At 42.1% G+C, this 16,977-nt stretch overlaps 1 protein-coding gene across 2 annotated transcripts in view; it reads left to right on the top strand.

Annotated features, from left to right (window-relative positions):
* Window positions 1-16,977, top strand: part of EMP2 (epithelial membrane protein 2) — a 43,034-nt gene that overhangs the window by 11,763 nt on the left and 14,294 nt on the right. For both annotated transcript variants that reach the window (XM_090024140.1, XM_090024139.1), the window contains exon 2: window positions 13,540-13,651. In XM_090024140.1, the coding sequence (XP_089880266.1) occupies window positions 13,574-13,651 (78 nt within the window). In that variant the 5' untranslated portion in view covers window positions 13,540-13,573. The remainder of the gene's footprint in view (window positions 1-13,539; window positions 13,652-16,977) is intronic.

Below are 16,977 nucleotides of genomic sequence, written 5' to 3'. Positions count from 1 at the left end.
ATAGTTAGAAGAGTTTGAAAGTTTGACCACCCTTGGTCAAACTCTGAGGCAGAACTAGATTTTGTTGCTGATAAGTGAAAGTTCATCTGAAAGATGTGCTAATGAAACTGCACTGGGATGATAGGCCAATGAATATGGTAATTTACCTTTCCCTAGTCACTCCTATGCAGTTCCAACATAAATAATAGTATGCACACACCCAACCACCCCAGTCATAACAAAAGGCTTGCTTTATTGAGTTATACAATACACATTTAGACTTCCTAAGGTGCATGTGAAATGCAAGTTTCAGGGTTTTGCTTTTTAATGATACAAGCTATGTTTCCTTGACAGCCTACATATAAGGATCTCCAGTTCTCTATACAGCTGAATCATAAACACATCTAGTTATTTCAGCTGTATCAACAAGGTCCTCAGACCATGATACAGCCTGGAACGGGAGCACCAAAACACAAATCTAGCACCAGGAGCCAGTTGTCCTTTTGGAGTTCCGAAACTGAAAATCAAGAGTTTTGCGCCTCAAACAAGTTGAAACACTTGGTGACTTTATACTTGCTGTGTTATTGGAGGACTTTGAAAAGTCTATGAAGGACTTTGAAAAGTCAGTAGAAGTGAGTGAACAGCTCTCTCCCCTCTCTTGTAAGACTGTTGATACAAAATAGACTCACACCTCCAAATCTTTGGTCTCAGTTCTGGCATGGCTGGTTCAAAGCTCAGCACTTCTCTTGTAACAAGTGCTGCTTAGCAATGGAAGTGAAGGTTCCAGTTATTTCTAAAAGCCTGAGCACCCAGGGCTGTAATACATCCAGCCTATTTGTATATTGTAAGCTGCACTAAATTACCCTTCATTTAGCAACTCTGAGTTCAATTCAGTAAGACCAGACTTGCAAGTGAAAACAAAAAGGACTTTTAGTCTGCTGACAGATGTGAGTGGGTGGGTGTGTTGGGAGGTGCATCCCTCTCCCCCCCCCAAATCTAGGAGCCTTTTGACTTCCTGCAGGTCAGCTAATTATGCTCTGCAGCTTGTCCACTTTTCCCAGGCAGCCTGTGATCAGTGCCTACTGCCTTCAGCTGGGACTATATAGTCCCTGTCAACCTGCAGGCTCCTATAGAAGGGTGTGTTCAGGCTGCTGCAAGCTTCTGCACCAGAGCTTATTCTCATGGCAGCAGCCAAGCACCCACAGTGTCAGGCTCCCTCCTGCAGTGCTGCTGGGGCTCCAGTGTTGCAGCTCTCACCCAGGCCCTTGGCTGCCACCGGCGGAAGAAGCGAGGAAGTTACTAACTCCAGTGCCACTGCCCTAACCTGGGTTCTTAGTTGCAGTCATGGGAAGAAGTTGTGGTACTGCTGCAGCTCTAGTAATGTAGTTCTCACCCAGAGATATAGAAAAACAATAGCACAATTTCTTTATCACAGAGAACTCAAAGACCACAACAGGTCAGAATACTTTTGACACTATGGATTCCTGTGTGAAGTTTCTGGGTTCATCTTATGAATCACATGTACTGTTCGCACATCTAACAGTGGAGGAAACTAAAACCAAATAGAAGTGCATCTCATTGTGTGTTTATTAAAACTGATTCTCTGCTTGAGTGATTCTCATCTGGGGCTTTACAAGATCCTTTCAAAAGTGCTGCTGAGTTCTTTGATGCTTACTTTAATAGGATACTTTGATTGAAAATATATCAGAAAGTCATGCTAATATAAATATATGGATAGCTTAAGCTTGACCCCTCTCATTTCAAAGAATAACACCCTATATTACATCCTGCAATTTGGTGCCCCCTCTTTTATTTCATTCCCCTCTCCATCCCCCCCGTGCAATAGAAGGAGTAGTAAAACTGAAGCAAGTTGTTTTTTATAGAAGGAGTTATTAAGGCTGTGTGAGGCTTCGGACAGAGCTTCGGATCTGGAGAATCTTTGGATGCTTCAGCGTCCAAAGCAGCATGTCCAGATCAAATCACTGACTTTATTAGGCTTTCCAAAGCGGTTCAGACTTCTGAAGCACTTCAGAAAAGCTTTGGAGCCACTTCGGAGATCCAGCCATAGGGTATAATGGGGAAAAAATGAAATATAAGTTTGTTGTTTTTTGTCTGATTTGGCTTAAATTTGAAAGAGTTGTAGCCTCTGCAGAGAGCATGATGCCTGACAAGTTTTAGGAAGATTGGTGCAAGGGTTCAGGGGGAACTGCACCCCAAATTCTTGAAAGCAAAACTGATGTCACATGTATGTGTTACATCACAGTGGGGGGAGGTGAAAACTGCAGGGGTTGTGGCCCCTGATGAGGCCACAAAGCCTGCCAAGTTTCAAGAAGATTGGTGCAGGGGCTCTGGGGGAACTGCACCCCAAATTCTTGAAAGCAAAACTCATGTCATGTCTATGTGTTACACCACAGCAGGGTCAAAACTGCAGGGGTGGTGGCCTTTGGTAAGGCCACAAGGTCTGCCAAGTTTCAAGAAGATTAGTGCAGGGGTTGGGGAGAACGGCACTGCAGGCTGCAAACAAGCAAAACTCGTCACATGGGTGACACTGTGTGTGTTAAGGCGCAGCAGGATGAAAGCTGCAGGGATGGTAGCCCCTGCTGAGGCCACAATGCCTCCCAGCTGTCCAGGAGATAGGTGTAGGGGTTCTGGCTTCTGGGGCCCTGCACCCCTAGCTGCTCACAGACAAACCTTGTGACATTGTGCAACTGTGTCTGTCTTGGGGTGTGGGAAACACTACTGCAGGCCTGGCTGCTACGCTACTGTGTTATAAGTTACCAATCAATCATGATACACTCAGGGACCAGCTCAATACACAGTGGCTAGCTAATGTAACCAGTTATTTACCATCAAGTTAACACCTACAAAGCCAGGGACTAAGGAGAGGAAATAATCAATACAGACAATCAACTGCTGCAAGACAGAGACAGTCAGTTGCACAAACACCCATATCACGAGTTTTGTCTGTCAGCAGCTAGGGGTGAAGGGCCCAGAACCCCCCTGCACTTATCTCCTTGACAGCTGGCATGCTTTGTGGCTGCAACAGGGGCTACCATCCCTGCAGCTTTCACTCTGCTGTGCCTTAATACACATGATGTCACCCATGTCATGAGTTTTGCTTGTCTGCAGCTTGAGGTGTAGTTCCCCCCAAACCCCTGCACCAATCTTCTTGAAACTCTGCAGGCGTTGTGGCCTGAGCAGCGTGCACCAACCCTGCAGTTTTCAGTCCACTGCGCCTTAACACACACAGGGTCATCTATGTCACGCATTTTGCCTGTCAGCAGTTTGAGGTGCAGTTCCTCCCGAACTCCTGCACTGATCTTCTTGAAACTTGGCAGACTTTAGGGCCTTATCAGGGACTACCACTCCTGCAGTTTCCACCCCCCTGTGGTTTAACACATAGACATGACATGAGTTTTGCTTTCAAGAATTTGGGGTGCAGTTCTCCCTGAACCCCTTCACTGATCTTGAAACTTGGCAGGCTTCATGCTCTCAGCAGAGGCTACCACCCCTGCACACTTCATCCAAATCGGACAAAAAACAAGAAAGTTATAGATACTTCATTGGTTCCCATTATACCCTATGTCTGCATCTCTAAGGTGGCTCCGAAGCTTCAGAGCCGCTTTGGCCGGATCGAAGCAGAAACCTGGTCTGGAGCTCCAGATTGGATCCCTGGCATCCGAAGTGGCCAGATCTGAAGCCAGATCGGATTGCTGCTGACTTGCACAGGCCTAGGACTTACTCCGCCGCATTAAATTTCCTGAATCCTTTGTCTTATGTGCTATTGACAATTTAGGCTCTAGCAGACTAGGAAATGTGATGAAAGCTTTTGCTAGCTTGGAAAAAATTCATTCAACTGAACAAATTTATTTTATTTTTTTTGTGGAAAATATAGCCCTAACTTCAGTGCATGAAAAATAGAAGGAAAACTTGTTTCAGTTTCTTACAAACCAATGAGCTTTATGCAAATCAAGGTACAAAGGTACAACATCAATATGAGCTGGATTCTGAATTTCTCTGTGATGTATCACAAGACACCATGAGCTGTTGCACAAGAGCACTGAGTAAAATGAAGCTATTGTCATATAGATCAAGAAATCCTGTGATGTTATCACAAGGTAGCAGACCTTTCATGCCACCAGTGTGTTTTTCTTTTAACTTCAAAGCATGTAGTCTTAGTTACAGTTTTGGGTAGTTACAGTGTTGTTCTGCTTTAGTCTCATGCTACCACTGACTTCTAGAAAGTTCAGCCTAATTGTGCCTGAAAGACTTGCTGTTTGGCCTGCCTTCTAAAATCTCAAATGTTTGGGGCAGCTGTTTCCTACAAGTATTCTGACTGGTTTGGCAGGATCCTTTAACAGTCTTTTCTGGCACGACTTCACTGCTCAGTTAACAACAGCAGTCGGCTTTATGGCCTGTGCATCAGGATTAACTTCATCCAGATCTGGGCATTCCTTCAGCCTTCCCCACCTTAGTGTGTTCTCATAGTTCCAGTACTTGTTCATGTCTGCGGACATATCCCATGCTTCCTTGTGCTGGTACTTTCTCGGATTCTCTCTCAGTGCCTTATGGGCAAATAGATAATGTTCAGCACTTGTGATTTTTGTCTGTATCCGCAATGCAAAGTTCTCAGCCTGAGTTAGAGACATCCTGGATTCTACCCTGTGCCCCAGCTGGGTAAGTTAATCAGTGCTTGGTGCACTTCAACATCATGACTTCTGTGTAGACAGTAGGGCTAGAGACAGACATTCATAAAGCCTGAGCCTGAATTGATTCAATCTTTTCAGATTATTTTAAACTGCACAGATTGAGCTGATTTGCCAGTGGATAGACATTCACTTTTGATTCAGGAAATACAGGCACATGCCTGCAGTGGCTCCGGTCAGAAGCTGGGGGGCACTAGAGCAGCCTTCCCTTCCCTTTTACAGTGCTGAGCTGAGGCGGGGACGTAGCCAGGCCCAGGCAGGATGCCATGATTAGGGCGGGGTTTAAACCTCCATTCTGGCCTGCATAGTCCTCAGCTAGGGTGTGCCTGGAGGGGGAGGGGGAAACAATCCTTACCAGGCTTTTCCGCCCAGCTTTCCCCTCAAGGGGTGGGGAGCGTTGCCAGAGCCTGGCCCCTGGCTAGCACTCTAAGGCAAGTGGGTGGGGGTGGGGAGGAGGACTACATGTATGCAGTGCATGCATCTGTTGGTAATACTGAGATTTTCAACCTTCCTCTCCCTGTTTCTACATACTGTCTGCAGCAAACTAAGGCACTCACTGGTTGCATTCATTGCAAATGAGGTCATTTTTCACGCCTCACTCTATCCCTTGTTGAACACGGACAGCAGGCCAGCAGCCAGCAGGGAGCTTATAAGAACACAAAGCTTACGAGATCATCAAGACCTATAAAAGAAAACAAATGCATTTCTCTCATTAGTTTCAAGATTTTATTTATCTGCAGGGTGCATTTATATTTGCAAGCCACTGGCTTCTAGTCCTAAGCTGACACTGTTCTGTTTGCCTTTGTTCCAGTGAAATTGGAGACACACACACAGACAACTCTCAGCATTAGGAAGCACGAGGTGGAGGGGAAGGGCGACATGGCCAGATGCTGGCTGGGGTCTGTGCCTTTGGGTCCCTGCCATGGGAGAGGGGTGGGAGAGGGGGATCCCTGCTTGAGCAGCTGGGGGGTGGGCAGGGGGAACCCTGGCAGACACTGCAGTCCCTCACCTCGTTCTCAGCCAGTCGGATCTCTGTCTAGGGAGGAGAGAGCCAGGCCAGCCCTGCTCTCAGGGCTGAAAAGCATGCTGGGATACTCTGATTTAACTTAAATCAGGAAGAGGTCTGGGACAGAACTTTCATAAACCAGTTTGACCCAAATCAGTCAACCAGGTTTATTTTAAACTGGTTTTGGCCATTTTGAAACTGGTTTATGTGCACTCAGTTTATGTTCTGTTACAGGTTTAAACCAGTTTCTGATCACTTAAGCCAGTTTATGTGTAACTTCTGTCCCTAGTCCAAGGGTCTTTGGATCAAAATTAGGTACAGAGTCTGGGTTAACTCTTTAGTGAAGGACACACCCTGACTTCGAAAGTTTTTTCAATTAGTCCCACTTACTTAGTGTCCCTGTAAAATATGGTTAATAACGTCTTACTGTATCTCTAAGGCAGGCAAAGGTTTCAAACATATGGCTCATGGGATTGTGTGCCAGTGGGGGTGGAGTGTGGAGGGCAGGGTTGAGTGACGGTTACCCGATTGCTCACCCTGCTGCTGGTGGTGGGTCTGGATCTGACCTGTGGGGAGCCCCATAGTTTAGACTTGGTTCAGGGGGCCAAACCAGTTTGACACTGATTGATTGTACTTTATATATAATCTATCCTCTATCGTACAGAAGGAACACTAGAGAGTTTTAAGACCCCCTTACAACTGCTTGTGGGGAAGGAACTGAATCAAGCAGCAGACTGCAAAGAGATCCTGTGTCCGTGAGTTTTGGACTGTGTTTATTCCAAAAAAGCAAGTTCCTGCTTCTCCTGAGTACGTGCCCTAGTGGAGACAGTATAAAGAACTAAAAGCCAAGAGACAGTAGTTAAAACTGCAGAATAAATTGCAGTTATCAAAATACAGTAAGCATGGAATAAAGTATATACACTTTTTTCCTTAGTAAAACTTTCTTTGTCTCAAGGAATTAACATACAGGCAATGAAAAAATTTGAGACAGACAATGAAAAATTGAATCAGTTTCTAGAATTGCAGCTTATGTGGATTAAGGGGAACAAGGTAGGTATATCCAATGTTTAGTAAAAAAATAAAAAATGTGTGGTGCAAAGGAAGAAAAATTGGTACTGAAGAACAGAAAATTGATACACATCATGGAGTAAGAAAAGTTACAAATAGAAGTAATAGGATAAAATTAAGAGGAGAAATTTAGGGAGAATTATCAGGAAACTGCCCAAAAGGGATACATTTCTTAGGAAAATAAATGGAAATACTAGTTTCTAAAGTCATATTTAGATTGCAAGGCAGTGACCGGTATAGATTCCCTTCTACTAGGTCTTTTTGAATTCACGCAGAATTCAAATTTACAGTTTTTATATTGTCATATGGTTCAAAAATGCAAAATGAATTAGCAAGCTGATGCTGTTTTATTTTCGTAGTAAGAGTAAGGACTAGCATTAATACTTTTAGCATATTACTTCATAGTCTATCAGTGGCAATTTGGCATGCAGATTTGCTACAAGTCACTTACCCTCTCTGTGAATTTAACCATGATGGGGGAGATGATATAAAGCACAGCACTTTCAGTTAATAAGCACCAGGTGAAAAGGTGCTTATCAACAGGAGAACAAAGCAGGTCTGCCCCCTGAGCGGGAGCAGCCCACAAAGCAGTGGCAGCAATGGAGTGGCTTTTTTTTTTGGCCCCCTGCTCCAACTCTTCCCTTAGTTATGCTACTAAATAGGAGGTAGCACTGAAAATATCAAAGGCAAGTGAACACTACATGTAACATTCTTCCCCAAAGTAGAAAACTAAGGTGGTATTTATGTATATACATGGAATAAAGAAGGAATATCTCTAATCTTAAACAGAAAATATTTGCTATTACTGTAATATAAATAAGCTTATTTAAGTATCTAGCAAGTTCAGGAAATGAATATTTGATAGGAAATGCTCATGTCTAGGAAAGCTTATAGCCTAGACAAATCTGGGTGTATTCAGTAGGATTTTAGTAACTTATTCTTTCATGATTAACTTGAAATTATACTAATAAACTATGAGATTATAGTATGAACATTGCTCAGACATGGTATTGAGTTATACAGTCTGCAACACTATTACAGCACATGTAGACTGATATTAAATTCTGGGGTTTAGCTCCATAATTCAACATGCCATTTCTATTGCAGGACAGAACCCTTCAAGTTAAGGAACAGGTTTACAGAAAAGTTAGGCACTTGCTTGGCATTGGGTTTTACCATACAGACTTTAAGAGCAAAGAGGCAAATATATAGTTTTGTGAAGCTGTATGTTTTAAAACGTGACTTCCAGTTCTTTCAGGCTTTCCTGATTCTTTCATAGAAATTAAATAAACAGAAAATAAAAATACAACTTTTCAAGCATATCATCACTCCTGCCATTCTGCAGTATAATCATATTTGACTTCTTTTTAGCAGCAGATATGATGGCAGCAAGTCAAACTTCACTTGGTATTCTTTTCTTTGAAGTTTTGTTAAATACGGTGGGGACTACCAATAATACTAGCATCATATTAATACGTGATATAAGTTCAAAGTAAGGTCCTAATCACGCAAATATCTACATATAAGTGGGTTTATGAATATGGCCTAAAACTGGCTTATTTCAGTTATTCTTAGTCTAAAACTAGTATATGCTGGTTTTAAACAATGAGATGCTCTGATCTGAAAGCAGAACAAGTACTCTTTCAAGTGATAGACTGTTTTACTGCAGCTCTGCTCCATGAGGTCTTTTGATCAGTGGAGTAAACCTTCTGTTCACCCAAGAACCTAAAACACCAAATGAGATGGGAACAGCCACTTCATTCAGGAGTCACAGATCTTTACTAATCTTTTGATATCATCAGAAATGAATGCTGACAGAGAGGGTAGATATCACAGTGCAGCACTCATACTGACATTTTAGTTTTAAAAGTTCGAACATTTCTGGACATTTATTGATTAATATCTGTGTGTGTGCACATTAATGTGCACATTGCACCAGAAAAAATTCTGGGATTTATTAAAATCAACTATTAATAGCCACTAAATTTTTGAAATCAACAACTGTTTCTTCTCTATCACAATACAAATTAAACAGGAGAGCAAAGTTTTTAATCTAATCTTAGTTTTGGTGGCTCTATAAAATAGAACCTACTCCATGTGTTTAGCTAGCTGTCTGTTCTTGCCCTTGTCTATTTTGAGAGAGCAAGAAGAGAGCCAACATCAGCTACCACAATGTGTAAACACCATTGGGTAGACTAATCTGTACAAAATTGGCCAGAAAACATCATTCAGGTAAGAAGATCATCAGGTTTATATAAGAGTCAAGTTGGACTTTACTGTGACTCTGGAGTAGGGTCTGAGTGTAGTGCAGGAAAAGTTAACTTAAAATGCACAAACTCTGAAAGCATGTGGCCCTAAGTCTAATCTCGAAATCCTGTTAAAAGCAGCTTTCTTCAATGACAAGTAGCCCTTTCTGACCATCACTGTTCTCTTTGTTCTTCAGTGCCCCAGAACTGTTCTCTGTGAAGTTTTCATTCTTTTATTTTCCTCAGCTCAGAGAGGAACTGGACCTGCCTGAGCTACAAGAGGTAGCCAGGATCCAGCATAGGAACTTGAAAGGGAGAATATTTCATTTTAAGAGGCTTCTTGCTATTAATGGTCACAGGACTCCACATCCCTAGAATGAGTGAGTGTTTAAAATGCTGCACTGTCTAGGTTAAACTAGGCCTACCAGACTGGGAGGGGAGGGAGCTGGGGCTCTTTTCAGCTTCATGAATGGAGGGAAGAAGCAGCTATCTCCTACTTCAGGAGATTCTATGCCGCCGTTGCTGACTGGCACAGGAGAAGGTAGTTACCTGTCTTCTGGCACCTGGGTTGTACACTGTTTAACTGCAGCGTTCTCCCTGACCATTCCTGTTGCTTTGAGGAGAGTCAAGGGGGCTGCTACCCTTCTTGGGGAGCAGAATTAACAATTAACGTTTGAGCTATAGAGGTCTCTTTATGCTCTTCCTGAACCCCACGCTTGCCCTGTTTAGGTGTAATGGGGTAGCAGGTTTATTCTTTCTCCTGCCGTGACAGTTTCTCAGAGCATGGCGAGATGTTTCTCCCATGCACTCCCTTCTGGTGCTTGCTTCTGAGCATCAGTTATATCCTTGCGTCACAATAATGCAAGTGTAGTCATGGCTGTTGCCTTCATGTCAGGAGCGGAAGTTGAGGGATGTTTTCTTCTTTCTTGTTGAAACTCTCTGGCCTCAAGTCTTGTACATTTTGAAGGAAGTTTAATCCCCACATTACTGTATACAGATTGCTGTCACCAATACCTCCTAAACTAACTACACTAGAAATGAAGAATTGGGAAGTCCAGGCTACAGAAAATTAGTTGTATTAAAGTTATCAAGCATCCTGTATTAATCCCCACCCCCAAAAAAACCCAAACAAACCAAAAAAGTCTCTCAATTGCAGCCTTTGACTTTTGTCATGAATGGGTGTTGGCTGTTTTATGATGATAGGAAAGCCCCCAAACTGAGTATTGTTTGATGACTAGATCCATCCTTGAATGTAATAAGGATGTGGTGAACTTCCTGGGAGGACAGGGCGGTGTCAGCCTTAAGTGGTTAGGAACTAACTGTAAATACCCTCTAACCAGTACATCTTCAATCAAGGTGTAGTTTGAGTGACTTGGAAAATGACAAGAAAGTGAAAAAAAATGTGGAAAAATTGTTTGGACTGGTAATGCGCTTATATGAAAGAGAAAGGAGGTAATATCTAGCTGTGTGTATCCATATGTTAGCATGTGATTGGAGTTCCAAGAATAATGTATAAAGATATGTGTTTTCAAGAGACCTTTTGATTTGTGTACTTTGGCCTGTATCTCCTCTCTCAGTTTATACTGACCAGTTAGCTGAGAGTGAATAATGACTATTTGGTTTCTATTCACTGGCAAACCTTTAGCAACAGTATAGCTGTACCTGGAAATTGCAACATCTTCCTCATTGCCCATTCAGCAAACAAGCAGGATGTTTTTCATTTTTAATTGCTTGAATTTGGGGCAGAAAGCTGTAAATCCAAAATATTAACTTGGTTAAAGGATGAACAGGTTTTTGGGTGCTGGTAAATCTCAATTTCACAAGTTTGGTTTTAATTAGATTAAAACTTGTTAGTTTGTGGACCTTCATGTAGTAGAAGACAAAGATGTGCCATTATCCTTTAAAATAGTTCCCTGCAATGCAATTTGCTTCTGTCCTTATGCAACATGGTACCTGAAGTTGTTTAATTGGTTGCATTTTGTTCCACAAATTAAACCCACAGAAAAAAGCGAGGTGGGAGAGTATCCTCATGCTGTGTGAAAAGAGGTATATTTACAGTGAAAATTCTTTAAGTGGCATGGGTAGCCTTAGTCTATCATTATACAAACCACAGTATTTTTTTCTTTTCATTCATTCAAGGAAAAATCCTTATACATCACTGGATAACATTTACATGAATAAAACGTGATTGTTGACTTTGAGAGTCTTGAGTCATATAGCAGTATAGATTTGTAGGGGGCCCAATTACCATGACTAAATGTGGCCAAGAAAGTTTAGCAGTGAGTAATTGGGTAGGTATAAATAGTAGAATAGTTTCTTTTAATTCAGGACTCAGAGTTTACCTTGCAGTATTCTAGTAGGCTCATTCCAACTGGCTATGAAAAAGAATGATTAGTCATCCTTTTCCAAAACATGCTTTAATGTTACATTATTCTTGTTAGGCTGCTCTGTTGCACTGAAATGTTATACTTCGCAGTAGACAAGTGATTAGTCTGGAACTTCTAGTTTCTATTCAGTATGTTTATATACTATCTGTTAGCTTTTGTTAAACTTTTGCAGAGTAGTTGCATTTTGGACTGGAGGGAATACCAATAGATCCACTGCTGTCTTTAAAATTGCTGTCAATGTAGTCCTTTTATTTGGTTAAACTGCCCACAATGCTTACTGTGCATGTAGTTCAGGAGTCCAACAGTACTGACAGGGTTGAAAAGATTTGAGATAACAGCTACGTGGCTGTTTGAAAAAAGGACTTGTAACAGAATGAGCATTAGTCCTTTTTATATGAATTTGGTCATTCCTACTTTAAAAAATCTAATGAAGTAAAGGTAATAAAGAAATGTAAATTAGTGTAACAGTTTGAATGTAATATAACAGTGCACACGTAGCTTTATGTTTCAGGGATGTATTTGGTAACCATGTTGGTCTGAGACAAAAAGAAAAGCAAAACTCTAGAACTCTTGGTTTAGAGATGATACCTTTTATTAGACCAACTAAGAAAGCGCAAAATAAAAAAAAAATCTTTTTCTGCAAGCTTTCAGGCACGTGTGCCCTTTGCCAGGCTCAGGGAGAGTTAAAGATGGTAAAAAGTCACCAGAGGTAGAAAATAAACTTCATTTTTGCACAGAGGAAGCTGAAGGTGGAAGTCTGTTCCTCCGGGTCCATGAAAGTATCTTTGTGAGTTGCTCTTTGACATGCAGATAAGGCAGGATTCCTTCCCAGATGGCAAACAGGCAGGGAGGTGTAGAAATCTTTCTTGTTGTTCAGAAATGAAGTTTAAATCCAAAATCGGGAAAAATTTGGCCTGCCTCTGCCCACCCTGAGCATAGTCCAGGCTCAGACCCCTGCCTGGAAGAGCCCAGCACAGCTCCTAGCCCCAAGCCCAAAGTGGACAGTCTGCCCTCGCCCCCTGCCCCCTATGCCTCCCCTGGGGGGATCCACCCCCCCATGCCTCCCAGATGAGCTGCCTGCAGCTTCATCCTGCATCCTCCCCTGTCCCTGCCCCAGCCCCACACCTTCCCTCACCATAGGGGCCTCGATCTGCCCCTCCCACCCCTTTCCTCTTCCATGCCCCTTCTCCCCCACTTACCAGCTGGACACTACTCGCCATGCTGCCAGGTTGCACTCCTGGCTGCATGTATGCTGCAGCTGTGCTCATGCACATGGCATTTATCAGTGACATTATCAGCCACATCAGCCCAAAGAAGCCAATTGCCAATAATGTAAATAGTGCCAATACGATAAGGACCAATGTATTGGTCCATCTCTGCTTGTAGATATTTCATCAAAGAAGATTTAAGACATTGGGTATACCATGATCCTTAAAGTACTTCTCAGATATACGAATCTTGGTTAATCTCATCCCAGTTCTATTGGCAAGTCTGTTCTTGTGAGTCCATGATGATTTTGTTCTTGAAGACTTTGGACTATTCTTACCCTACTGAAACTAGGGGGAATCCCGCTATGACTTGTCATGGAGTCAGGATTTCACTCTCAGCTGTTATAACACTGATTTGCAGGGAGTAAAAACTTCTTGAAAAGGCAAGATGTATTCAGCTAATTTAATCAGTAGAGAGAAACTTGTCCTTCTCTAGGAAAGTCTGTACTATAGTCTGTTGCCCAACAAAAAGACACAATGCATGTCTGATTAGTTTATTACAAAATACAAGACTTCAAGATGAAATTCATTGAACAGCAGTGGTCAAGAGGAACACACTTACCAGTCTCTTATTTTTATATATATATAAATATATAGAGAGAGAGACAATGGAAATATCCTATTCTAAAAAAAAGACTAAATTAAGCTACAAATAAGGTCTTTTATTTTTTTTAGAAGAGTCTCTGAGTGTCAAGCTCAAAATATATATAATTAAAACAAAACATCAAACACAGTATTTCCTTACTCAGAAATATTTTAAACTTAAAATCTTCTCATCTCATAGAGGCAGTTGTGATACTATATCCATATTTTACAATGCATCAGCTACTTAACTCATCATTGCACAAAATAATGATGTATAGTTTTGTTTTTAAACAGCTTCATCTCAGACTAAAACCTTCACGGAACAAAGATGTTGATTCTTCTGGCTTTCATTATTGTGTTTCACATAACCTCAGCAGCGCTACTGTTCATCTCGACCATTGATAATGTAAGTTTCATTACTTGCCTAGAAATTCCAGTTTAGAACCACTGGTTTGTCCTTGTTGTGTTTATCAGCTGAGTTTCTACTTCATTGTATTTTCTACAATACAGAACTTGATGGATCTTCCAAACTTAAGATCTAGGTTCAGTCGTAACACAGCATTTATATTTTGATTATATAATGTATGAAGAAAAACATTTTTACTGTGTTGAAGGGTCTTTGTTGAACTCAGAAACTATAGTCAGATTAGAAACAGCCAAACCAACCCAAACAATAGCCAGTTCAGCCTAAACAATATCCTTCTCCCCACAAGTAATGCTCTTTAATCATAGATGTCTTTTCAAAAGCCTGTGTAGACCACCTCTTCCTAAGTGTAGATAAAAACATTGACCGTTAGTTTCTTCCCAGTGCTTCTTCTTCATTGCCTTTAATTCATATACTTCTGTCTTAGGGTTTGTGTTTAAACTCTTAGAAGCAATCGACAGTATTGGGGTTTAGGTGCACTTCATTTAATTTAGGGGGAAATTGTAGGCTGCTTGCACTCACTCATAAGACGTAAAACATCCTTAAACGTCATGCTCATTCTTTGCTTTGCTTGGAAGTTAGTTTTCTTATTACCAAGTTAGCCTATGACGTGCTATGCTGCCTAACCATCTTTCCTTCAGCTGTCATTTAAAAGAATTTTTCTGTGCTTCTTCCTTTATCTAATCTTTCCCTTTTTGAAGAACCTTCCCATTCTGAAGTACCCACAGCTTTTTATTTAGCAAAGTGTTAGATATTCAGATCTTTTATTTCAGTCATGCAATTGATTATTCACATTTATAGTAACACAAGAAATATTTACACTTTAAGTGGGCGATCACCTCCTAAGCCACATCCAGACGTGCAGGCATGTGCAGTTTGTGGCACTGCAAAACTCTTTGTGGCACCATAAACCACATACCTGGAATGTTAAAATGTGCCCTGCACTGCAAATTTTACTACCAGGAAATCCTGGTAGCAAAAGAAAATGGTGTGGAACAATGTGGTGTGGTGTACACAAGAGAAATTTGTGTCAGTAGACGTGGGGGCTTGGTCCTCCTAGGAGACACTCTGGCTGCTGGCTATAATGTCTCCATTCCTTTAGTTGTCCCCTGACTTTTCTGGGAACTAGGAGGAGCAGGGAAAGAACAGTTTCCCCTAAGTGGGGTAGTTTGCCCAACACTAAAGCGCATGTGCAGTGGCATGCACTGCAACAAAAAGTAGAGGCATAAATGTGTGCCACTATTTTTGCTGCTGCAAGTGCAGGCCCCTGCATGTGAGGATACACCCCTAGTGAAGATTATCAGAAACTTCAAGTTTGTAAATTAAGAAATTTCAGTTTTTTAAATTCTGTCAATTGTCTCCCTTATAAATACTTTAGGGAGCTATTGACTAAGAAATAAGTTTCCTCCAATGCAAATTACATAAATTAGGATCCCAACAAATCAAGTAACCTAGCTGTGCAAAAGTATGTGCCCTGCATTATTCAGGTGAAGATGTTAAAATAAAGAATATAAACCTGTAATTTTATAAGCACCCGATTTAGTATTTTATCATGGGTTTGACTGGTTTGTGATCTTCCGTATGGTAACTATTAAAAGGAGAAAGTAATTTAACATGCTGGTTTTGAAAATTGGCATTTTGAACACAGATGCTAGGATACAATGTCCTATATGAGTGACTAAGTAAAGATCATCACAAATAATCTGATTCTTTTACTGAATTATATCCATATTCCTTGAGTTTAAAAATCATAGTTTTTAGAGCATTAAAACATTATACGTGGTGAATTCTGCAAATATAACTAATTCCAGAGTGCTTATCAAACAAGTATATCTTTCAAGTCTAGTATCTCACAGGTTACTTAAATGTATATCCCAGTAGCAGTACAGGTAATATTTAACTGCTATATGTGTTCTAAGGCTAGTCAGAACAAAGGGCTCGGTAACTACTGCAACTGGGTTGGATTTCCTGAGGAAATACCACTTGGCCACAGAGCTTGCAGCACTTACAGTGTTACAAAAAAAATCTGTTCAGTCACTGCAAAGCTATTTTATGTTAAATGGTAAACTAACAAAAAGCAACATCCCAGTGGGACCTTAATGAGTCACTAGTTCCTTCCAGTCCAATATCCTACTGTGTGTGTACACCATGATTATAGTTTATAGATATATTATGTAAAATAGGCATTTGCTTCTGCCACTAAATTAAGATTCAAGTTCATGTCTCCCATTTCGTAGACCTGTCACTTCACTCATGTGTTGATGTATATTGAGATTACAGGAGACTGTGCCTTAAGGGCTGAACCTTCTGGCAAGATCCTGTGACACTCGGTTACACATAGCCAGGTTAAAATAATCCAAAAGTATAAAGCAGAAACTTCAAAGTACCTTTAACAAAGAGTGATCACCAGGGACCCAAGTTTTCCGTTTCTTTCAGAAAAACATTAATTTTCCCTTTTAAAGGACAAAAACATGGATTTTCCCCTTTGAAGCAGAAAATCGCAGGTTTCCCCTTGCAGGCTGGCAGAGTTCCAGCCTTCAAGAGGTTGGGAGGTATGGGGGAGGGCAATCAGAGGCTGGGGGTACCACATGTGTGTGCACATGCACATATATGTGGTTGGCAATACAGTCAGGCAGGGTGATGGGAGCAGCCCCAGCAGCTGGATAAAGGTAAGTCTATGGGACACGATGGGAGAGGGGGCAGGATTGGAGGGTATGGGCTTGGTGACCATCTAAACATGGTCTGGGCACACCCATTGGTGATGTGTTTGGGGGGGGCCATGTGCCCCCTCCCCATTTCTGCATGGACAGCAGGGCCCAGGACTGCAGCCTGGCTGGATTGGCATCAGGCAGGAGACACCTCCACAGCCAAGCAGGAAGCACTGGCACAGGAAGGTGGAGTGCTGCTGCTCTCAGGATCCCTGTGCCAGACATGCTGCCAAGGTGAGGTGCCCCCTGCCCACCCAGAAACATCGGGGGGGACACAACTCCATAGTGCTTCCCCTCCTGCTGCTGCTGGGTGGGCAGGGGGTGCCTCACTATGGCAGCTCAGCTGGTGTGGGGCTCCCAGTAGCAGTGGTGGTAGCAGCACTGAGTCTCCCTGCTGTGCTCTACCCTCCCACACTGGCAGCCCTCATCCTCCCTCCACCTCCTCCATGGGCTTCACTCAGCTCTGCTGTCCATGGGTGGGGGGGCGGGGCCAAGCTCCACACTTCTTGCACTCTGGCATAGCAGCCAGGGATTGGGTGCTGCTGGCCATCTGTGGCTGGCACCCATGGAGCAGGGAGTAGGCAAGATGCAGCCACCAGG

This window comes from Crocodylus siamensis, chromosome 12 (genome assembly GCF_052110815.1).
Source record: "Crocodylus siamensis isolate JL-2025a chromosome 12, ASM5211081v1, whole genome shotgun sequence".
Lineage (NCBI taxonomy): Eukaryota > Metazoa > Chordata > Crocodylia > Crocodylidae > Crocodylus > Crocodylus siamensis.
This window is presented reverse-complemented; position numbering and strand designations above follow the sequence as displayed.